General features: G+C 36.0%; 1 protein-coding gene across 2 annotated transcripts in view; it reads right to left on the bottom strand.

The window, feature by feature from the left end:
* Positions 1-25,752, bottom strand: part of Lrrc69 (leucine rich repeat containing 69) — a 62,472-nt gene that overhangs the window by 15,586 nt on the left and 21,134 nt on the right. For both annotated transcript variants that reach the window (XM_090338702.1, XM_090338703.1), the window contains exon 5: positions 22,128-22,199. In XM_090338702.1, the coding sequence (XP_090194828.1) occupies positions 22,128-22,199 (72 nt within the window). The remainder of the gene's footprint in view (positions 1-22,127; positions 22,200-25,752) is intronic.

The raw sequence follows: 25,752 nt of genomic DNA, 5'->3' as shown, positions 1-25,752 counted from the left end.
GTAAAGGTTTGGATTACCAAAACTGGTGACTGAGCCACTGAGAAAATTTGCTCAGGATAATACAAGAGTAAGGCAACAAGGGTCAACCAATCAAATGCTAACAGCAAATACATATCGTAAATACTTAGAAAATTAAGCATAACAAAAAATAGTCTAAAGCTCAGAGACTGAATTAACCATGTGTGGAAAAAGAAGGCAAGAGAAACATAGAAACATGGAAAGGTTCTCATTATAACCTGTGGTGCACATGGAAATGGAAACAGGGGGATTGCTTAGGGGAGAAGTTATTGTCCTACAGTGTGCAAGGACCTAGGATTCGTACTTAGGACCACACATAAAAGCAACAAATACAAAAGGGACATGTGCACTTTGCAAAGATAATTAATCTGGTTTTTTGTTTTGAAGACAACAGGATTTGAAGAGGCTCCAATGGAAGTCAATTGCTTCTAAAGATTCATTTATGTTAATATTAAGAAGAATATGAGTATAATTAGAAGCAACTTCTCTGAGACTAAATCTCAGCTGTAAAACTGAAACATGAAGAAATTATTTTCAGTGGGATGCTGGTAAAATTCTTCTCTAGAAATTAGGGGGAAAAAAAGAGAAGAGAAAGGAAGTCCTGATTGGTGTATGTGTTCATACATACACAAATACTCCTGTAACAGCTGACTCATCACTACATGCAGAATTAGAAGACATGTAAAATCTACTCTTGGGAGCCAAATGAATTGGCTGCATCACACTGTAGCACTTCACAAATTTATTGGAGAGGTAGAGGTTTCCATGATTTCTGCTCAGAATTGAAAGATAGAAATCATTCAGCAAATTTGAAATAATTGACTTGAAATAGTTTTCTTTTTCTTTTTCTTTTTTTTGCCAGTCCTGGGCTTGAGCTCAGGGTCTGGGCACTGTCCTTGGATTTTCTCAAGGCTAGAGCTCTGCCATTTGAGCCTCAGCACCACTTCTGGCTTTTTTCTATGTATGTGGAACCGAGGAGTTGAACCTTGGTCTTCGTGCATGCTAGGCAAGCACTCTACCACTAGGCCAAACTCCCGGCCCCTTGAAATAGTTTTCTAGAAAGAGAATATAAAGATTTGGAGTCAATGGAGAATTAAAAATAGCGCATGGTAAATCTAAAAACTAATCCGAATTACACTATGATAGGGCTGATGACATCATTTGGCAGAAGAAAGCCAAGACAAAAACAAAAACAGAACAAAACATAACAACAGCAACAACCCTCTCTCACTTGCCCTTCATGAGTAGTAAGGGAAATAGGCAGAAAGTGAATTAGTCGTTCCTCTTCAGTATCTTCCATCTGAAGAGCATCTCTCTTCTGATGAGAATAAGAGGAAATCCTCAGACAGAATTCAGGAGAAGAGGCTAATGTTAGTGAGGAGAGAGAGAGAGAGAGAGAGAGAGAGAGAGAGAGAGAGAGAGAGAGAGAGAGAGAGAGAGAGAGAGAGAGGGAGGGAGGGAGGGAGGGAGGGAGGGAGGGAGGGAGGGAGAGAGAGAGAGAGAGAGAGAGAGAGAGAGAGAGAGAGAGAGAGAGAGAGAGAGAGAGAGAGGTTCCTCCTCTAATGAGAAATAACTGAAGGCCTTTAAGCTAAGATCCTTCCATTCCTTCAACACTCTGGCCTTAAAGCTGAAGGGACAGTAACTGCAACATTCACATCTGATCTTTGAATTTGAACATCTGTGTTGCCAGAACTGGTGTGGAAAGACTTAAAAAGGAATTGGTTGTTAATTCCTACCTCATAAAGTTGGACTCACATAATCTTAGTTTGAAGCTCTATAACTGTACTTAGCCTATTGAAGTATAATGACCAAACTTGCCTTTTAAAGTTATTATTTAGATATCAGAAATGTCTTCCAAGGCCCTTTATAAGAATCATTTCTTATTATTTTTAGTAACTCTAGATGTATTAGAAGTTTTTCATGTAGGAAGTATCCAAAAATGTTTCCTATATATTTGATTATCCATATCAAGTCAGTGTCAGTAAAAGTAGTGAATGACTATGGTCAGAAAAATCAATGCACTTAACAATAAACAGAGCTGGGTGCGGTAGCTCACGCCTGTAATCCTAGCTACTCTGGAGGCTGAGGTCTGAGGATCGAGGTACAAAGCCAGACCAGGCAATAAAGAACGTGAGACACTTATCTCCAACAATTAATCACTAGAAAATGGGATGTGGGGTGGTGACTCGAGGGGTAGGGTGGTAGCCTTGAGCTGAAGAGCTCAGGGAGAGGCCCCAGGCCCAGAGTTCAAGTCCCAAGCCCCACAAAATAAATAAATAAATCACATATCTATGGAAAAGGTTGTTTGATAGAAACATGCAGAAAAAGACAAAAGAAAGAAAGTGGTCATTTAACATATCTTGACCATCGAAGCATTCGCACCAGCAGTATGAATTTGGAGTTAACAAGACACAGGTTCCAACCCCAATTCCCTTTAGTAAGTTATAGTTTTATTATCTTTTTAAATTTAATTGTAAAGGTGACAGAGACATTACAGTTAAATAAATAAATAAGGTCATTAGCACATAAGTAAGGTCATTAAGCAGTGACTGACACTTCTTGTCAAACATTGTTAACCCCTTCCCTCATTTATATTTGCATCATCTTTAAGTAGTTGTGCAAAGGAGTTGCCACTCAGCAAAGCAGTTTATGGATACAATCCATCTTGATCAATGACGCCCCGTCATCATTCTCCCCTAACCTTTTTGTAACACCCCACTCCTTGTCTCAGTGTTCTTAACCTTGTAAGGACATCCTTTAAATTATATTATGATACATTTCTTCCTTTTTCTCTTCATTTGCCTATCTCTATCTCTCCCCTTCCTGTTTTGCCTGCATTCATCCTTTTGAGTGCTTGTTTCCTGGTGTTTATTTTGTTGGACTATGATTTAGCCTTTCTAAAGAATTACACCAGGGTTCTCTTAATACTCAAAGAAGAACATACCACTTGCTTCTATTTACACGGGCAGAAGATGAGACTTAGATGAATTACAAAACCTCCATCAAATTTACCAAGGAAAAAGACTTTATCTGAATCAAATTGGGGAAAAATTATGGAAAACTAGGAAAAGCATTTAGAGTGGGAAAATTGTAAACCATGGTCACCCAGGAATAAATCTTTCTTGGTACCTAGACAACAAAATTTCAAAATCACCTTGGGATACCCTAGTTTCTAAAGGCACCAATTAAGAAAAAGTCTGTTGCTAAACACTAGTTCCTAAGTTACTGTAAATTATGTCAAAGAACTTAGATGCCAAACCTCTCATATTCTGAAGCATTCATCACTCAAAATTTCTGAATGTTACTCAAAATGTACAGAAATATTTCTGTTCATTAATAGATTATAATAGTTTTCATGCCCTAGCAGCCATGTTTCAGAAAAATGAATAGGCACAATTATATATAATCCTAGTACTATTAGTCTCAAAAATATGCTTTTTAAATTAAAATTAACCTAACAAAATAAAGAATCCTAAAATAGCTACTATGAGCCATTATTCTGGTTAAATATATTTTAAGGTGTTTGACACTATGAAGTGATGTAAAACTATGGATAGAGTCAAACTGACACACAGCACTAATAGAAATCAAAACAGTTGATAAAAAAACTTGGGAAAATAATTTTCTATGTTTAATAAAATTAAAAAGTTGACCAACAAGACATGGTAGTTATACACAATGGAATTCTATGCTGCCATCAGAAAGAATGACATCGCCCCATTTGTAAGGAAAAGGAAAAATCATATTACCTGAAGTAAGCCAGACCCAAAGGAACATAGGCTCCATGGTTTCTCTCATTTGTCATAATTAGTATAAACCCTGGACTTTCCTAGCAGAGGATTACAATAGCATAAAACCTAGATACATAAGGCCATACAGGATGAGGCTAAATGAAAGGACCTCCAGGATATGGAAATAAGAGCCATATATGGTATGACTGTTGTTCTTAATGTACTACATTATTTCTCATGTCTTTTGTTGTCCCTGGTTATATCATATTGTTACAGTATCTTACCTTTTTATCTGGTATATTGTATATATGTTTATTTATTTGAAATAGGATAGGGAAGGGGGGAAAACGATGAGGGGAGGTTGGGGGAAGAAAATAGGGACAAAAACATGAGAAGGGGTATCAATGTATGTGAAGTAATGCACCTTCTATCTGGCTTGTATAATATAACCCTTCTATTAATTACAATAAAAAACTTTTATAGAAAAAAGTTTATAAAATTATGTATTACCAAGTAGGCCCACATGTTTTACACATTTGTAAAATGGTGATCATTTTATCTCTCATATGGTTGTGACAAGGGCAAATTTACTTCATTTATGTAAAATATGCAGATGCTACATTTTACCTCTTAAGTTATAGATTATTAGTAGTAGTGATATTATTAGCAGAGTTCTCATCTTAGAGAAACTCTTTCAATGTTTCTAAGAAGATATGTACATGAATGTTTTTAAAATATTTTTGTAATAAGAAGACATCTTTGAAAAGAAACTAAATATAAAATTCTGGGGAGATGGTACTGAAGTTTGAACTCAAGGATTCACACTTGCTAAGCAGAAGCTCTTACCACTGAGCCATGCCTCCAGTCTTGGTTTTCACTCATTATTTTTGAGATAGGGTCTTATTTACTGCCCAGAAATCTTCCCAGAAGCTAAGATAATAGATCTGCTCCCTGATTTCAGCTTTCCTTGGTTAAATGTATTTAAATATTGGCTCCAAATGTACTTGATCCAAATAAAATGGAACAGATACTAGAATATTTGCCTAATATCATGTCTACAAAAGAGTCAAATAAAAAACAAGAATAAGTAATCAGTGTCAGGCTTTGATGTAATACCTTCACAAATCATTTAAGATAAAAATCATAAACTCATTTTTAAAACTATTAACAATTGCCCATCTTACTCTATTTAAATCCCTAGGAAATTCTCCTCAGCCTACATTGTGCAAGTTTAAAAATCATTAAAATGGAGTTTTGAATATGCACACCAATTTTAATATGTCATGAAATTGTTTCCCTGCCCATGACAAATAGGCATGTTTCTTCATTGTCTTGTAATTTTTCCAATGAATTCCTTTATAAAACAAAAAAGTCATAAATGAAAAATAGATCCTTCTCTTTCCTCTCAAACTAACAATAGCTTTTCTTTCAATCTTTAGTCCCTTTATCTTTAGAACAAGTCTTCTATGCAGAAGATGAAAGCCAATTATACAATTAGCATTTCTCTGCTGGAGAGGAAAGACCACGTGTCTGTGAACCCTTCATGATCCATATTCACCAGCCTTCTACACATAGTTACAGAAAGAAGCAGGAAAGAGCAACAGGCAATCTCTGTAAGGGGCTCTTTCTTCAGGGAAAGCTAAAGAAGCAGAAGTTTCCCAACCTCAATTCCAAGACAGCTAACAATTGAAACTAGAGAATGCCATTCTAAAATTTATTCAGATAAGGCCACAATTCAGAGAAGTGAACTAGGAAAAAAAAAAGTACTCGAGGATTTCATGAAAGCTGTTTCTGGTTTAAAAACTCATTGGAGGAACTTTAGTCTTCCCTTTTTCTAATCCTGACAGGAAATGAAAATTAACTGACCAGACTCACATTAGGACATGCAGAAATAAAATGTCAGTTTGTCCTTGCTTACTTGACTTGCATTCACACAAGCCTAGTGTCATTTTAAATAAAGCCTTTCCAAGGCACAGCATTTTGAATTTTACTCAGTATATTTCTGTTCTTTGAACCAAATAGCAATAGCACTTCCCTTAAGTGATTGACATCTTACAAAACAAGAGACAAACCATACACAAAATATATCACTGCTTTTTAAGCTTCATATTTTAATCTCTACTTAGGAATCGACTAGAGAATGACCAGTGCTTATGGCTGGGGATGAGGTTATGATCTAATTTTGTTCCACATTTAACTGGGCCTACTCCACTAAATAAATAGAAGTGATAACATCCATCTCAAGGAATTGTGAAGACCAGTTGAAAAATGTTTAAAGAATTTGATAAACTTTAAGGCGTTCAAGTAAGTATATCACTCATACTTTATTGTCTAAGGTATGAATCATATCTCATTATTTTTTCAGGAAAAAGGTCTTTGTTAAAAATAATTTTTTAATCAAAATGAACAACAGGAAATGAAAAAAGATGTCTTTCTTTTTAATAAAAAAGTCATGTTTTATTTCATCTTTTTAAAAGTTACTCTTCTGGTCTGAATACTGATAAAACACTTTATCCTAAGATATGTACGTTGAAATTTAACTCCCAGAGTAACAGTGTTACAAGGTGTGGTCTGTGGGAATAGATTAGGACGCATAAATGGTGTTAGTGCCCTTCTACAAGCATCCTGGGAAAGCTCATTTGCCCTTTCTCCATGAAGCACACCGTTAGACAGCACCAACTTTGCAACAGAGAGCAAGCATTCACTACATTCCACATGTGCTGACGACTTGCTCTTGAATGGCTGGAATTATTTATTTATTTTTTTAGAAAACATGTCATTCATAAATCATCCACTATAAGTAAGCCAATATCTACTTCTTGTTAAGTACAAGAAGAAAAAGAGTTCTCACAGAAACATAAACTGCATGTAGACAGTATGAAGACAGGAAGAAGCGGTCAACTTGAAAAGCCTGTGAAAGTCCACAGAAGATCTCTCACCAAAGGACTCCCACCAAAGAAAAAATAATTGAGGAAAGTCAGATAATGAGATCAAAGAACACAAGACAGAGGGAGTGCTGCACTTTCTATGAACAGGTGACACTGGGAATCCATTGCACACACTTCACACAACCACACGCCACCTCCCAAGACGACCGGCACTTCCTATGAAGCCCAATGCTGATAGCCAGGTAGGAACCATTCGCTGAACAGAAGAAGAGATGATGAGATCGTGAATGACTGTTGATATCAAAAGGGATCAGAATATTATTCATTCCTACAACGTGTACTGCCTACACAGCTGCCAATCTTTCAGGGTGCTCAAAATTTAAAAATAAAGTTTTGAGGGATTTTCCCCCCAAAATGAAACTACCTAACAATCACTGAGTGGAAAAACAAGGGAGAAATAGAGTTTATACCAGAGGAAATGGCTAGTAGGTCAGTGATATAAAATTCTCAGTGTAAGAAATGTCTTTATGGAGGTATGTTAAGCAAGACTAAGACTGGAAAAAAATGAACAGATTATAAAAGTAGTGCTGTGGCCCAAAGTGGTAGACCACTAGCCTTCAGCATAAAAGCTCAAGGATAACGCCCAGGCTTTGGGTTCAAGTCCCACAAGTGGCAAAAAAAAAGAACCAACTAGAAAACCTTAGAAGTATTGATTCCTAGGAATAAGGTTTCTGGAGCAAACTGATAACATTTACAAATTCAGAAGTAAGTATGCATATTTTTTACTCAGAAACTATATTTCTTACTGCAGAAAAATATTTCTTTTTTTTTCTTTTTTTTTGCCAATCCTGGGCTTGAGCTCAGGGCCTGACCACTGTCCTTGGACTTTCTCAAGGCTAGAGCTCTACCACTTGAGCCTCAGCACCACTTCTGGCTTTTTTCTATGTGTGTGGTACCGAGGAATTGAATTCGGGTCTTCATGCATGCTAGGCAAGCACTTTAAACAATAGGCAAAACTCCCGGCCCCAGAAAAATATTTCTTAAGGGGATTACTAGTGGCATGTACAAATGTGAGTTGCACTGGGATCCATGAAAATAATTTTACTGTGGGATAAGAGGTCTGAAAAATATTACCTGTCAAAAAATATTAGGATTCTACTTATACATGCATCAGTGTTTGTATCTATTGGAGTGATATACAATATTTGAAATAATCGAGAATTACAACAACAAAAATTTTAAAGACAGTTAGATGCCAATATCTTACACCTTTAATCCTAGCTACTCAGGAAACTGAGATCTGAGAAGCATGGTTTGAAGCCAGCCTGGGTAGGAGTCCATGAGACTTATTTTTCTTTGCTTTTTTTCAGCCATGGAGCTTAAAACTCTGGGCCTAGGCTCTATCTCTGAGCTCTTTAGCTCAAGGCTAATGCTCTAACACTTTGAGCCACAGCATCACTTTCCATTTTTTGGTGGTTAATTGGACATAGGAGTTCCATGGACTTTCCTGTCCAGCTGGCTCTAAACTGTGATCCTCAGATCTCACCTCCTGAGTATAGCTAGGTGTAAGCCACCAGCACCTGGCTATGAGACATTTTTTTGCCAGTGGTGGGCTTGAGCTCAGGGCCTGAGCACTCTCATTGGGCTTTCTCGAGGCTAGAGTTCTACCACTTAAGTCACAGCATCACTTCTGGCTTTTTTCTGTGTATGTGGTACTGAGGAATCAAACCTGGGTCTTTGTGCATGCTAGGCAAGCACTCTACCACTAAGCCAAACTCCCAGCTCCTATGAGATTCTTCTCTCCAGGTAACTTCTAAAAATCCAGAAGTGGAGATGTGGCTTATGTATATATGTGTATATACACATATATGTATGTGTGCATGTGTATATACACATATGTATGTGTGTATTCTTACTGAAGATCAAAATTAGTATATTTTTAAAGCTAAAATAATAGTAAACAATGAGTCACAAATGAAATCCTATCTACTCAGAAACCGGAGCCCATCGGACCACACTTCAAGCCCAGCGTGGGAAGACACATCTGGGACTTTTATCTCTTACCAGCAAAATGTTGTACATGGAGGTGTGGCTCAAATAGTGGAGTGCAAACTTTGAGCTGCAAAAGCCAAACAAAAGTATAAGGCCCTGAGTTCAAACCCTGTACTGTCACACACATACAAAAAAAGAATAACCCAGTATGTTAATAACATACATACTGTCCATTGATATTAGTTAGAGATAATATTGTTTCTCTTTAACACTTATCTATATTTTCTAAACTATCTATAGTAAAAACAAAAGATTCTTTCAGAGATAATTAAACTCAATCATCCTGATTCAGATTATCCATATATAAGATGAATTTTGGAGACAGAGAAATGGGTTATAGATTCCTCCTATATTTGGTGAAAAGTCTGAAAACCTAACTTCCCAAAGTGGATAAAAATCTTCCCAGGGCTAAAAATATTGCAAGAACTTTAAGAAAGCTGTCCTAACATTTGTGCTGATTGTAAGCTTTTCTCAGAAGTTTGGGAACTTTCCCACATATCTGGCCCAGGAGGTAAAACAATAAGAAATATTTTTTCAAGGCCTATGCTGGCTTTCTACATTTCAATGAAGGAGTGATAAAATTCCAGAAAAGATGAAAATTGGTTTATAGGAGAAGTTAAAAAAATCTTAAGGTGTCATACTGGCCTATAACCCTCCAAAGTTCAATCTTACTGACAATATAAAAATATATTTAGACTAAGCCTGAAGAAGGCATTAGGCTAAAACATGTCTAAAGGGACTTAAGAGGGAAGCTAATAAAATTCTGCTTCAGTTATGGAAACACAAAACCCACATTCAGTTCTACATATATCCTTTCCTTGGGTTTAGTAGCCTCAATTTTTGACTGTTCATTTTACTGAACTCACTCACACACACACACACACACACACACACACACACACACACACACACATTTCTTTAAGAAAATTCTAATTGTCAATTCATGAGTAACTTGCTTTTACATTGAAGTTTGTATACTTAAAAGGCTATTATATTATATTAAGCACTATGTTTTAAGTATTTTTGTTCTGTTCTGTTTTTAAATATAACTGTGAGTCTAGGAAAAGTGTGCACTGATATCTGTGACCACTAGCCCAAGAATTCAAAATGACAACTTGCTTCCTTTTTTTATTTTTTATTTTTTGTCTGGCAAGGTCTAGGCACTGACCCTGAGCAATTTTTGCTCAAAGCTAGCTCTCTATCACTTTGATCCAGCTCTACTTCCAGTTTTTGAGTGGTTAATTGGATATAATAGTCTCACAGGGATTTTTCTGCCTGGGCTAGCTTCAAATTGCAGTCCTCAGATCTCAGATCTCCTGAGTTGCTAGGATTACAGGCATGAGCCACTGGCACCTGGTTTACATTTGTTTTTAATTTCATGTTTTGTCACTCATGTTATAATGATTAGTATTATGATTCCTCTTTTCAGGCATGTATGAGGGAGGGTCAAAATATACGATTGTTCTTAATTACTTGAGTCATTTATAATATTAAGCAAGTATTTGGGGGTGATTTGTTCAGCTCTGGCAAATGACTTAACTTAGTTAAACTTCATTATTCTATTGTGTTCTTTTCTTATTTATAGACTGGCTTGCTGTATTTGTTCAAAAGCTACGTCTAGAATGCTGCTGATCCCATGCAACAACTGTCTAGGAAGTAGGAGGGGCCGTCAGGAGTAGTGTAGCCGTCTAACACTGCAGCTGTGGACTCAACCTCTGTCCATCAGACTTAGCTTCCTGTTTGTTACTGAATAGTGCTTGAACAGCTGCTGGTTTTCAACCAAGGCAACCCCAGATCCATAGCACTAGTAACACAAAACCAATAGGTGGAAGAAGAGGATCAAAATGGTCAAAGTACTGAAAAAAGATTCAGGGAGCAGAATACAAGAGTTGAGTTTGAACAGTAAACATTGTATTCCTGTAAGGAAGTTACACAATGAACTCTCTATTGTAACTAGTAGGAGTTAAAGTCAAGATAGGGAATCAACTGAGATGTCCCTCAGTGGACAAATGAATCAAGAAAATGGGGCATATTCACAATGGAATTCTATATATCTATCACAAAGCATGTTATTGTACCATTAGTAAGCAAATGGAGAGACTTGGAAAAACTAATATTAAGCAAAGTAAACCAGACCCAAAAAACATGAGTTGCATAGTTTCTCTCATTTGTGGTAACTACTATGTGCCTATAAACCTACAAATACACACACTGGATGTTAAAAGAAAAAAAATACACTGTAACATGACAAATTATACAGGTCTCTAGGCATTCACCCAGAGTGAGACTGAAGGAGGATAATTAGGAGAGGATCACAAAGTCGAAATAGCTACGTGCATCTAATTATATAAACTAATATTTATCGAAATGAACTCCAGGAAATGGAAACAAGAGGGTTTATTTTCTTTGTTGCTGTTTTTGTTTTCTTTACCTTTTGTCTTGTTTTTAAGTTAATTTGCCTTTGGGACAAAAAGGGGAAGTACAGAAATGGTGGGACAAAGGATGAACAAATGCGCAGGGACAGTCACTAGATACTGTGTTGAAAATGAACTCTTCCACTTGTGGAGGAGGGGGACCAGAGAGTAAGATAAGGGGTAAGGGTGTTGAAAAACAAATCTAACCCTTCATACATCAGCTTTACAATAAAAATTAATACATGCTTTTAAAAGCAAGAGAAAGAAATCACCCTTTAAAATGGGTCACAAGAATGGCACAGTAGCACTTAAAATCCTTTGTCAGATCTTTCCTACCTCAGTCATTATTGTCAAAGTCACTACCACAAATATGCTGATGGGTACTAACTTGAGAGAGCCATACTCAACCACCAATTCTTAGCCAGGCTTTCTATGACATCTGATTAGTGGACTGAAATGGGCCACGGTGAATGTATTCACAATATGGAAACACAGGAAAATTGTAATTCCTCTTTCTGTCATAAAGTTTAAAATTTTACCAATATGAATTCACTTTCCAACAATACTCTTCAGGTACTTACAAACTAGGAGGGTTTTCGATTTTTTTTTTCAGTTTGTTTACCATCCTCTTTCACACATTTGTTCTTTCACGTCTAGTTCGGAATACCACAGAAGGCTCCCAGATAAGTAAGGTTTAGTCGTGTAAGTTGAAAATCTGAGCACTTCTGTCTTTGAACATTAGTCTTGTAGCTAATGGAACTCATTACACTGTCACGTTTTCCAAAAGTAAAAGCTGTTGTTGTTGTTCCAAAGAAAGAACTACTTTTTATTTCTTGGCATGATTATTACTCTGACAGATTTGGCTTGTCATCTTCTTGATAATAGTGACGTCTTCTCTCATTACATTCTAGAAACTTCACTGTTGGTTGACACTAATCACTGTACCTATTACACTACTATACCTCATCCTTACCCTATACTGGGGGGAAAAAAGCTAAAGAGAGCAAAGATTTATAAAGTACCAAGCAGTTTTTTATACATTTATTTGATCCATACCACATAAAATCTTAGGAATAATGAGAACATGGATCTCCCTGTCCCCTACTCTTACTGCTGACAGCAAATTAAATATTTCTTGAAATACCTGCAATCTAATATAAGGAGCCTTATAATTCTGTGGATAAGATATCTTCTCAGCCAGAAGCTGGGTTTTCATTATAGTTTGGTTTTCATTTTAATGTATAGTCCAAGAAAGCAAGTTGCATTATAATAAAATGATATATAAGTTGTGGCCAATGAAATTAGAGATCAAAATATAAAAATAGATGATGATGATCCTAAAACTGTAATTTCTTAATGTTTTCTAAACGTCTTGGTGGTCAAGGAAAGTTACATAAACATTTCATATAACTGTAATTACAGGATAAAATTTAAAAGGAAATATAACTATTATATAACATATATATATGGAGCCTAACCAGAGATTTAACTTAGAATTTTCCTGAAGACTGATGAGTCCTCTGAAGAATGGAGTCAGGAAAGCAATATGCAGTCATAGGGTACGATGAATACAAGTTTCACATCAGTGTTCAAGAAGACAACTGAGACCCTCCCAATACATGTGACATGTGGGTATTAGATCTCAAAAACAGAGAAAGAAGACATTGGCTATTAGCAGCCTTTCATTCAGTCATTCATTCATCCAATTAATATGCATTATACATTCACCAGTGGGTTGTTTTACGTATTATTTTTAAAAAGTCTGGACCAGGAAGCAAGTCCTAGTGGTGATTGCCTAGCATGCATGAAGCCCTGGATTTGATTCCTAGAACCACATATGCACAAAGTGCAGGAAGTGGTGCTGTGGCTCAACTGGCAGAATGCTATCCTTGAGTAGGCAGCATCCAAGGAAAGTGCCCAGGTCCTGAGTTCAAGCCCCAGGACTACCCCCCCCCCCAAAAAAAAAACCTTTTAAACAGTATCTCTTGGCTCTATCCACTGGATGCCAGCAGCACCATTTGGCTTTTGACAGTCTAAGTGTTTATTGAGTGCCAGACACTTGCTGTTCTAGGTATTTGGAATACATCAATGAAAAGAGGCAAAAGTATTTGCCACAACCAAGCTCACTTGAGAAGAGGGGCAGGAAAGAGAGAGAGAGATATCACCCAAATGGAGATGAATCCTTAAAACAGAAGGGGTGATGCCACATTACTGGATTTAACTAAGTTCTCCTCTCTTCCTCTCTTGCTGTCATCTCTCCTTTCCTGTCTTCTTTTCTCCTCTCCCCTTCCTCTACTTCTTTCTCTTTCCCTCTCTCTCCCTCCCCAGCTACTCTTTATTCCATAATCTCTCTAATATCTCTCTACCCCTCTCTATCTCTTTCTCTTTTTCATGTACCTGGAATTCCATCCAAGGCCTCATACATGACAGCAAGAAAACCTTTCATTTTCCTCCAATACCAGACCAAGAGAAAATTCTTTGTCTCTGTCTCTCTCAGCCTCTCCATCTCTGTTTGCCTGCCTCCCTCTCCCTCTCCCTCTCCCTCCCCCCTCCCCCTCCCCCTCCCCTTCCCCTCTCTCTCTCTCTCTCTCTCTCTCTCTCTCTCTCTCTCTCTCTCTCTCTCTCTCTCTCTCTCTCTCTCTCTCTCTCTCTCTCTCTCTTCTCTCATTTAGCCTCTGAAGAAATTCTGACCCCTATCTCAAAATCTTTCAAAATACACTTATATGACAAAGTGAAAAGGACAGTAACTCTGACTTTTATTTTATTAGCAGATGGTCATGTTATCTCTCAAATGAGAAGGGTGTCTCTTTAACCAAGTCTTTACTACCTGGCTAGAAGACTAAATTTTCCAAGAGTATAACTGTAAGACAAATATTTTTCAACCATCACTGCATCATGTGCTACAGGGTCCTTTTGCAGTATTTAAAGTATACAGGAATTAGCATCAACTGGATTTCAATAAAACCACATAGAAATGGAAAGACAGGGCATATAATTGAAGGTAGATGAGCAGAGAAAAAGTTATACCTCCTAACTTAATTAGGAACACAGTTTTTAAATGACAGCTTTAACAAACATCATCATTACATCTAGAGTAATAGGTCATAAATTTTCTGTATGCTTTTCATTTCAAAAACTATCTCATGAAATTTCAGATTTAAAATAGTAAAAATAGTAATAACATATAATTCAGTACTCTCTTTTTTCCCACTCCCACCTACCCCCAAATAAGAAACAGCAGAAAAAATGATCTCATTCTCATAAAAGTAGTGTCAGAGAAAGCATTTAGTCAAGTTTTGGAACTCACTAATTCTATATTAGCTAAGCTTACATCACTTACATAAAAACCTCAGAGCCCACAGGGGTTTCCATTAGAAAAGTGTTGGCTTGTGTCCCATTTCTTTAAAGGTCACTAAATATTGTTTTAAATGTATGTCTTCTAATAAACTGAGTCACTAAAGGCAGCACTGACAACTGAAGAAAAATATACTATTTTCAAATCAAGGTCAAACTTTAGAGAGGCATTTAATGAGCTTCAAGGAGAGGATACAGTTTTAATATTCAGCAGAAAATGAAAATAAACTACCACCATGGGAACAAGAACCAAATGCAGCAAATAGATCTATGACACTCCCACTCAAGAGGGGCAAAATAGCAAAGGAGTGAAGCAGGCAACGAGATTGTTCTCATGGCTGTCAGAGCAACAGAGACACTCAATCCAAATCACCACATTGTAGAGATATTTGAGGACATTCTTGACCACAACTTGAACATTTTCTTGTGTGTCATTGTGTATTTTTTTTTATTTTAAAGCAATTTTTTCTAACCATCTTGCAAAAGAGCTTTCAAAGTTTCCAAAAAAGCTTCTAATATAAGGCAAGCATCGTAATTTCACGTTTTGAAGGAGTTTCTTTCCTATAATTATTTTGTGATGCCTGGCCTAATCAAAGTCATTTTTGATCATGGATATGCTGAAATCTGTAGTAGCCATTCTCCAACTTCAACTTCAAGTTCAACTTCAACTAAATGGTCTCCTGAAGAATGCTAGTGTGGAAAAAAGAATGCAAATGTATACATAGATACCTTGATGTATAATCTTGCATATATCAAGGTAAGTGAGTTTATTTGGAGATGGTGAGAGTATTCAAAAGTAAAATAGATTCCTTCGGCTTGTATCAAATCTTTGAAAAGTAAAATAACTAAAACAATGAAAGTATTTGTGAAATGTTTAGGCTTTTTGAATTAAGACAAGGATCAGGTAGTGATTATAGCAAACGGAAAGTCAGGCCAGAATTGAGAGTCAATAATAAAATTCCAGTGTGGATTCAGACTAGAATGGAACAAAACCAGTCACCATTGGCTATAAATAGAGAAATCACGTTAAACTAAATGTATCCCAGAAAAGAACAGACATTAGTGGACAAGCAAGCAGTATGTGACAAGTTGTCAAGGTCCTAAGGAGTGGAGTTCAGTGATAAAGTGTCCAATTTTTAAAGAAACACCATCATAATCAGAAACAAACTGAGCCAAGAGAAAGAGAAAAGGGATCAGAGACAAATAAGTAAAAAAAAAATGAAGATCCTGGGAAAGGAAGGTATCTTATGGTAAGCTAAGGGTGGCCAGAAGAATGTAAGTAAAGTAACTTGGAACAACAATTCAGAAAAGATACTGGCAAGCAGAGTGTGCTGCTGGGATTTACTGCCCTTATAAAGTCTTGATTACAGATCTATGGTTATACAAAGAGCTTGCAAGTGAGAATGATGCAGGTTTTTGAAAACCTGCAAACAAACCCTTGAATTCAGGATGAGTTACACTTATACCATAATGAAAAAAAAATGGGGCAGAGAATGTGGCTGACTGGTAGAGCACTTACAAAGAATGCATGAGGTCATGGAATTGACCTTCAGCACCACAAAAAGAAATGTTGATATATATGAGTGTCAGGACCATAATAAAGGTGTATATACATCATTTTACCTAATTCTTCATTAATTCTACTTTTTTGTTGTTCACTAACTTTCTCTGCAATTTTATGGATACAAGTATTAATATTCTTAGTGTACACAGGAAAACAGATAAGAATAATTGACTCATATGTCTAAGGTCAAAAGCAGGCAACACATTAAGCTGTGAAACATCAATATTAGCTTGGGAATACTAAAATCAAATCTTCTCTACACTTTTAAAATGATTTGTGTTCCTGGGAAAGTTGTCATATATTCTTTCCTTCTATGTTTTTTCATACTGTAAAAGGAAAAAGATGTCTTTATCTTCAAATTTGATTTATGATATGCATAAGAACTCTTAATAGAAAAAGGAGTGCTGATAGAATAGGTGCTATTGTTTTCCATAAGTAGTCCAATAATTTTCTCATAACAATACCATAGCATGAGCTTCATATCCCTGTGTGCTTTCTTATAAAGACAGTATACACCCACAAAATTTGGGGATACACAAAAACTTAAAGTTCTTAATGTTAAAATAGAGTCTATTTATGGAAGCTACAGATTCAAATGGACATTAGATTTGAAATGGAAAGAAAGCAGTAATTGTAGAAATGTGGCATCAGCTATGACATAACTGTAAAGCACATTTCTTGAGAGTCAGTTTTCAGAAAATAAGAAAACTTTTCTCATAAACTCTTATATTGATCTGTGTCCATAAAACTGGTTCCACTGAACCTGAGTTTCATAACCCAAACCAGCCAGTGTAAGAAAAAACTCATATTCAATATGATGAAGAGATCATTTGACCACACACACACACACACACACACACACACACACACACACACACACACACACACACACACTGGCTCACACCTGCAATCCTACTGACTCAGGAAGCTGAGATCTGAAGATCCTCATTAAGAGCCATTCCAGGGGAAAATCTATGAGACTCTATCTCCAATTAGCCACCAGAAAACTGGAAGTGGACTAGTGGAGTTATGGCTCAAAGTGGCAGAGTGCTAGCCTTGAGCACAAAAGCTCAAGGACATGGCCCAGATCCTGAGTTCAAGCTTCGCATTTGACAAAATTAAAAATAATAAAAACTACTTTTCTTATCTGTTTTCATATTAGTTGATAAACATCAAATGAGTTTTATCAATGGCATATACAAGTAAACCATGAATGTCTACAACGTAGCTAAGTAAAGCTAACTCTGATAAGCAACACATAAATCTCAGCCTCCAACTTTAATGGAATTCTCTGTCCACATTTCAAAACTCCTAGTTTTGCAAGGATATACTAAAGCCACTAGTACATTGCAGTACTATTTACCATAGCAAAGATATGGAACCAACCCTCAATAGATGATTGGATCAAGTATTTATACACAATGGAATTCCATGCTGCCATCAGAAAGAATAACATCGCCCCATTTGTAAGGAAATACAAAGACTTGGAAAAAATCATATTAAGTGAAGTAAGCCAGAACCAAAGGAACATAGACTCAATAGTTTCCCTCATTTTTAATAATTAGTACAAACCTTGGACTTCCCTTGCAGAGGATTACAATAGATTAAAACCTTAGATACATAAGGCCATGTAGGATTTGGCTAAATGAAAGGACCTCCAGGATATGGAAACAAAAGCCATGTACTGTGTGATTGTTGTTCTTAATGTACTATGTTATTTCTCATCTCTTTTGTTGTCCCTTGGTTAATCTCATATTGTCACAGTATCTGACCTTGCTATCTGGTATATTGCATATACATCTATTTGTTTATTTGAAATAGGAAAAAATCCTAGTTTTGGAAAGAATTTTTCAAAGCATACAAGCACTCAATTGTTTGAGGAATGTCCCTTACATATCATTTTTAGTCAAGGACACAGTGAAATTTTCAGAACCCAAGGTCCCAGTGAGAAAAAAAAGCAATGCCTTATTTATTTTGTATGCTGTAACAGGGACATTCCCTGTGGGTCATTCCTGAGACAAAGAACAGATTCTTCAGATATGTCAAGATGGGTGAAATGCTGGGTCCATATCCACCACTTCTTTGTAATTTAGGCCAGAGGTTGCCCAAGTATGATCCCCACAGACTTGCAGCTTCAGCATCACCTGAGAAATTAATAAATGTGCAAGTCCTCAGGCTCCCCTGTCTACTGACTCAGAAACTCTGGGAGAGAGGCCTGGCTATCTGGGTTTTAACATGTCATCCTAGGTATTCTAGTATGTATTCAAATTTGAGAACAAAGGCTTTCAGAAAATTCTCAAGAGCCTTAACAGCCTCTGCTCCAAATGGGAACAATCATTTCCCATCTATCTTTGTAGAATAGACTTTTGTAATACAGAAATTTGCTCTGTAAGCCTGTGAATTACTAGATAACTAAACAATTCTAAGTCCCTGAAAGATAACTTTCAATGCTATGTCTTGATCTGAAAAGAAATCATAGTTGGATAAATGGCTAATGAAGGATTCTGACGAAATGTTATTGAGATATGCGCTCTCCTGTTGGGTTGCAATGTTCTATGTCTTTAGTATAAGCTTCACATGAAAGGCAAACATTGAAGTACACCCTGTTGATAATCATTAAAACATTTTTTCTATTTTGTGGGGTCAATATTTCTTCAAAAGAAGTTTGGAAAATAACTGTGCCCGTGAGGTAAAGAAGAGTCGGGGGGGGGGGGGAAGATGTTCTGAAGATTACATGTAAGATGGTTCCAAAAAAAGAAAACTTTAAAAAAAATCTCAATAATTTCTTTTCTCCCTTCAAAGGCAGATTTCTATCTTTCCTTTTAGAATCTGGAGATGTTCTGTTCTTCTTCAAGTGTCTCTGATTCTATGCAAAACCTGCAACAGCAAATGATAATGTATTTTTTTTCTTTCCCTTATCAAAATCTATGAGAACAAATGGTCACTTTCTTCATATTTTGAACTTCACGATGGAATTCCCACCTACTCATGCTCTTTTATTTCCAAGCTAGTTAATAATAGTTCCACCAACTTCTCTAACTCTAGGTTTCTGTTTTCATCTCTCTCAATTTCTGTAGCGATTCCCTCAAATGTGTGTTGCAAGGTTCCATATTTGTTCATCAGCCTCTTAAGAATTACATGAGGGGAGAAGAATTACATGAGGGGAAGAGTTCTTCAAAGCTTTAAGTCCCACGCTTAGGAGAGAACTAGCCACAGAAGAGATGTCAAACATTTGTTCATTGAATTGAGTTCTTCACAAAGTGGAGTTGTATGTATTTCACATAGTATAAGATCTCAATATGCTACCAAACTGTAATGGATTAAATAGTGTTGCTTCATCCACCCAAATATCATGTGTGCTCAGAACTTTAGAATGTGAACTTATTTGTAAACAGTGTCTTTGCAGATATAATTAGTTAAGATGAAGTCATACTAAATTAGGGTGGACCACAATCCAAGGACATGTATCCATTAAGAAGACTTAAACCCAACTTTGTGGTACTTTGTTATGGTAGCCATAGGAAACTCTTACACCAAGCATCACTGGTTTCTGTACTAACCAAACAACAGGCAGTATTTCCATAGATCACTGAGTATCCATAACAAGCCATATTTTGGAAATGTCACTCCCACACCTAAAAAATTATGTGAATAAAAGGCACTCTATTACAGATCGTCTTTGTCTTCAGTGGCTTATGGGTTCAAAACTAAATCTAATTCCATCAATAAATAAAAAGTAAGATAAAGTGAATATAGGATAGAGAATAAAACAACCAGTCATAAAAAATGGAGTATTTATAGATGCTTAATTTAAGGAAAGTGCTTAATAAAGAAAATATATATTTTTACATAGTACACTTTCAAATTTATTTGTAGAATAGTATGAGATGTTTGAAGAAACATCTCTGTAAGCATTATCTCTGAGAGGTAAACTTAGAGGCACTTTAAATTTGCTTCTTCTATTCTTGGTTATAGGCCACCTTTGTTACAATGAATGATTTCCATAACCAGAGTGAGAGAGAAAATTATTTTTCTTTAAAAGGTCATGGTTTATAGCAATACCTCCTTAAAAAGACTAAACGTCAATGGTACCATAGAAGAAGTTGCATTGAAGGCTTGCTTCACAAGTCAGAGAAGCAAGGCAGGTACAGAATTAAATTAAGAAACACAAGATGAACAATACATGTAGCATTTACCCGGACAACTTTTAAAACATCTAATTTTCACTAAATCGATTAATTTTTGAAATAATATATTGACACCTTTAAAAAATGAACACAGAGAGCTGGGAATGTGGCTTATTGGTAGAATGTTTGCCTAATATGTATGAAGCCCTGGCTCAATCCTCAGTACCATACTCTCAAAAAATCCAGAAGTTATGCTGTGGTTCACGTGGTAGGGTGCTAGCCTTGAGCAAAAAGAAGCTCAGGGACATTGCCCAAACCCTGAATTCAAGCCCCAGGATGAACAAAAAAATGTATATATTGAAAAAAAACACAGAATTTCTATGTAACTCTGTCATAATGCCAATGGAATCTAGACCAAATATTTGTACATGGATGTCATAATTGCCAAAAGATGGAAACAACCAAGTATTCACCCACAGATAAATGAATAGACAAAACATAATATATACACATATGATATTCTGAATATTAGTCAACCTAAAAGTGGAAGAAATTCTGACACTATTAAAACATTGGTGAACATAAGGGCATTATGCTAAGTGAAATAAGCCAGTCAGAAATGACAACTGGTATAAGATTTTACTCATAGAAAGAGTAGAGATGAGTCAATTCATAGAGACAGAAGGTCGATAACAGAAGAAAAGCAAAGTATCTTATTTTAACATGCTACAACAGTTTCTAAAAAGAGAATGGTGAATTTTTCTCATGACACTAAATTTCTGTTGGGAAAGATAAAGGAGCTCTAGAAGTCTCAAGTAATAGCCAAAATGGTAGAGTATCAGTGGTAGGTAATGAAGTCAAGCAAAATCATGGGGCTCTGAGTTCAAGCTTTGGTACCAGCACATGTTATGGATATAGATAGTGACAGTGGACACTGTTAAAATATTTGGTGACAGGGGCCGGGAGTTTGGCCTAGTGGTAGAGTGCTTGCCTAGCATGCACAAAGACCCAGGTTCAATTCCTCGGTACCACATACATAGAAAAAAGTCAGAATGGTGCTGAGGCTCAAGTGGTAGAGCTCTAACCTTGAGAAAGTCCAAGGACAGTGCTCAGGCCCTGAGCTCAAGCCCATGACTGGCAAAAAAAAATTAAATAAAATAAAGTATTTGGTGACAAAAACTAGAAATACACAAATAGTTAAAAGGGCAATAAACACACACTTATATATTTAGAAAAACTATATTATATGTGGCATATTACATTATCTATAAATAATGCACTTTTCCTTAAAATCTGCTTTGAACTTCTTTTATTATATTTGAATTATCATCAGTATAAAATATTCCTTTAATAGATGGAAAATGTCTGAAATTCAATTTGGAATCATGCATTCAGAAGAAAAGTATCCAGTGGATCAACAGCTAATTTCAGAGTTCCTTCTAGGTTAATAGATTTCTACATATTTCCTTGAATAGTGAAGCAGTACACTTGTATATAAAGATGCAGTATTAAAAACTGACTCTTTTTCTCAGAGGTAAAAGTGGCCAAGGTAGTTTTCAGTTATTTGACGTTAAAAAATATCAAAATTCACATCCAAAGGAGAACTTTTCACTGTTTATGGCTTAAAAACAACTAATGAAAGAGTCACCTTTGGATTAATTACAAGGAACAAAAACTTATGACTTAAAAAGTAATATTTCAGAAGCTCTGAGGTGACCACAAAAGCAGTATGTCATAACCAAAATACGTAATCATAACTGATGTATTAATATATTTATGATAGCAAAGTTCTTTTAGTTCAAACAAGAACAAAAATAAAAGATAAAAGAAAAACCAGGCTTTAAAATTTTAAAGTAAAGCAAATCTTTGAGTCATTTGTTTCCATTTGCTACAGCATTTTCTTGCTGCCTGTATATTTGTATTCCCATTAGCATAAACAAAATTATTTTTCAATTGTAATAAAAATCAACTCTACTTACGCCTGATGGAAATATCTGAATCAAATTTCCAGCTACATCTAGGAGTCTTAGTTTTTTAAGATCACAAAATTCCTGTCAGAAACAAAGAGAGAGATTTTTCAATCCAGTTTCTAAAATCATCAGTGTTTTTTTTTTCACCTCAAACTTGATGAAAGTTACTGTCTATCAAGAAGATTGGACCCACCCAACTCTTCATTTCACCTTCCCCAAAGAGATCTCTCTATAGATTATCCAAACCATCTTCCAAGTCTCCCTATTTCTTCTGGCATTCTAGGGCAACCTAATAGATTTGGGGTGAGGCTACTACTAGGTTCATCTCTGACTATTACAAACTGCATCTAAGGACAAATTCTTAAGCATTCCTTTGAGTTTTAATTTCTCCATTTACAAAATGAAAATAGAAGCCCCTACTTCTGTAGTCATTGAGTGGATCAAATAAGGTATTAGTATGAAAGTAGTTACTAAATAGCTTTGTTTTCAGCTTAGTTGTTATTAAAATTAAAAGATATCATGAGAAACAGAAGACATACAGTCCTGGAATGGTGTTATCCACAAGAATGTGTTATCTGTCTACTTTTTGCTTGGAACTGTACTGACACTGCCTCCTTTCCTTATGAAGAAATGAAATCAGCTACTAAACATAAGCATGTCCTGTACTACTAAAGATTGCCACAATTACATCATTAATATGGTTGTATATTGTATGAGTTCTTACATTCTTACTAAGAAGCACCAAATATGTAGGATTTGCTTTAACTAAAACCATCAGAAATCTGTTTGTTTGTTTGTTTGTTTTGCAGGTCCTGGGGCTTGAACTCAGGGCCTGGGCACTGTTCTTGAACACTTTTTGCTCAAGACTAACTCTCTGCCACTTGAGCAACAGCACCATTTGTGGCTTTTTCTGAGTATGTGGTACTGAGGAATTGAATCCAGGACTTCGTGCATGCTAGGTGGGCACTCCACCACTAAGCTATGCTCCTGGCCCTGCAGAAATCTTTTTCCATTGAGAAAGGAATGATTTACTAAATGATTTGAAAATCATTTCATAAATATCCCTCTCATGCTCAATGTCAAAACTCTCGTTATGGAAACTATGTTCCAAATCTTGTGACTGTCCTTTTTGGCCTTATTGCATATTATCACAAGTTGTACCTTTTGAAAGAAGATGTTGAGATAAAGTTTGGGGTGCTAGGTGTCATTTAGGAATCCAATCTTGTAAAAGAGAGGCAGTAAATAGGACTTGATAAACAGAAAAAAATCAAGGTGGAAGACAGATCCAATAGTTTTTGACTGGGTACTGCATATGGAAGTTGTTCTCCATTAGAGAGAAATGGCCCAGCCTTCATATACTTGCATGGTTTCATCAGTCAGATGTTATAGGGTATTCTAGGAAGAACAAGACTTCAGGCCATATATATGATCCTCTTAAATTTCACCTATATTTCCATTGCTGTGATCCTCTCATTATTCTATTAGCAAGCATGATTTTCTGACTCAACATCTGCAAGCTAAAATATAAGAACTTTCCGACCTATATAAAAATGCATCGTTTGCCGGGAGTTTGGCCTAGTGGTAGAGTGCTTGCTTAGCGTGCACAAAGACCTGGGTTTGATTCCTCTGTACCACATACATAGGGAGGAAAAAAAAACAGTAGTGCTGCTATGGCTCAAATGGTAGAGATTTAGCCTTGTGAAAACCCAGACAGTGCTCAGGACCTGAGCCCAAGCCCAGGACTAGAAAGAAAAAAAAAAAAAAAAGCTTACAGATAATTGCTGACTATATTGTGCTATGGGAATAAGTTTTCTGAGTAGGTGTTAAAAAGAGAAAATAATGGGAAGTTTAGAAAAGATTCCAGGAAAATGTAAAATTTAAGCTAAGATTTTCTGGTATTCCTGAAACAGGGTTCTGTTACTTTGGATAGAATTATAGGACGTATAATGTTGCAAAAATAGTGTGACCAGGAAGGACTGAAAAGAGAAGAGGTAAGATTTAGAAAGATCTTTTATGCATGTCATCCATATTAATTACTCAGGATTCTTTGGATCATAAATGAATAAAAATCCAAGCCAAATTAACATATGGATAAACTGATTGGAGTAAGGACAATTAAATAATAAATATTGAGTGTATGGAGTGTTTCTAAGTGTACTATAGCCTTTTGTCTGTTTCTTTTGTGATACTGCCATTGAAGTCAAGGTCTCCTGAAAAATGACAATTGTGACACCTGAGAATCCAAGCCTACATTCTTTTAGTTCAACAATTTAAACACAAAGACTATATTCATTCCCATCAGATCAGCAAAATTCCATCTCATTAATGTAGCTTACGTCATATGTATATCTCTGAACAAATGTCAGTTCTAGTATGACAGAATATTCATGCCAAACCAGTAAGCGGATCAACAGTAAGCAAATCTCACAGATTGAAGGGTATTTTCCAAAACAAAAGCCTTCTATAATTATAAAAAACAAACCACAAGGAAAAAGATAACCATATTTAACTACATGCCAGGCTTTAAGTTAAAGAGGAATCATCATTCTGACTGATATAGTTATGTTTTTCAAAATTAAAACAATTTTCATTTAATGGAAACTCCCTAGGCATATTCTCTGAGATATTAATATGTGTTAAATGGAAATAGAGTTCTGAGTTAGCTTTAGGAAACTGTAAATTAACAAAGTTAAACAGTTAACTGTAGGTTTTCTCAGTACTTTTATTATGCTAGTATATTAAACACACTAATATATTAAAGTTTAATATTAACATGTTAATATTTAATAGACTAATATAGTAGTTGGCCAGCCAAAACAATGGACTGATGCTAATTACCAGTTGGTCTGATAGAAGAAATTGTTCAGACTAGAGAAGATATAAATTGACAGAAACTTGTTTCTCAGGCTTCTGGAGGCCTGATGTCCAAAGACCAGGACGTCAGCATGGGAGGGTCCTTGTGGGTTCTCTTCTTGGATGTAAATTGCCAACTTCTTACCTCCTCACATGGTGGAAGGAGAGCTAGGAACCCCTCTGAGCCTTTTTTATAGGGGCAGTAATCCCATTGATAAGGGGTCACATCCCCTCCCAAGAGGCCTAATAGCCTTCCAAAGCTCCACTTTCTAATATTGCCACATTGGAGGTTAGTGTTTCATCACATCAATTTTGGAGGGGAAAAAACATTTTTTTCAATTTAAATTGAGTTTTTCTCTCTAAAAAGAAAAGTGTATGTTCACATGCAGTGTCTTTTATCGCTCTTCTTCTACCTACTAGCACAAAAAAAATGTAACTGTAAAGACATTATTCTATAACTTTCCCTACTATAAAAGTAGTGAAAGTTTTGTATTAAGAATATATTTCATGGATAGGAATAGTGGCTCATGTCTGTAATCCTAGTTATGTGGGAGGCATAAAGGATTCTGGTTTGGGACTGGTATGGGCAAAAAGTGTGAAAACTTATCTGAAAAATAACTTAAAAAGCATATGGCTTTTATGGCTCTAAATTCAAAGCCCAATACCATCAAATACTAAATTAATCAAAGGGTAATTTAACCATTCCTTAGACCACCTTAGAAAAATAAAATCAAAGCCTGAACTTCTAGGCATATGATAAAATAGAGAGGAAATATGCACT

Source organism: Megascapheus bottae, chromosome 9 (assembly GCF_031878675.1).
Source record: "Megascapheus bottae isolate mThoBot1 chromosome 9, mThoBot2.hap1, whole genome shotgun sequence".
NCBI classification, from domain to species: Eukaryota; Metazoa; Chordata; class Mammalia; order Rodentia; family Geomyidae; genus Megascapheus; species Megascapheus bottae.
Note: the sequence above shows the minus strand (reverse complement) of the source record. Positions and strands in the feature narration are given on the sequence as shown.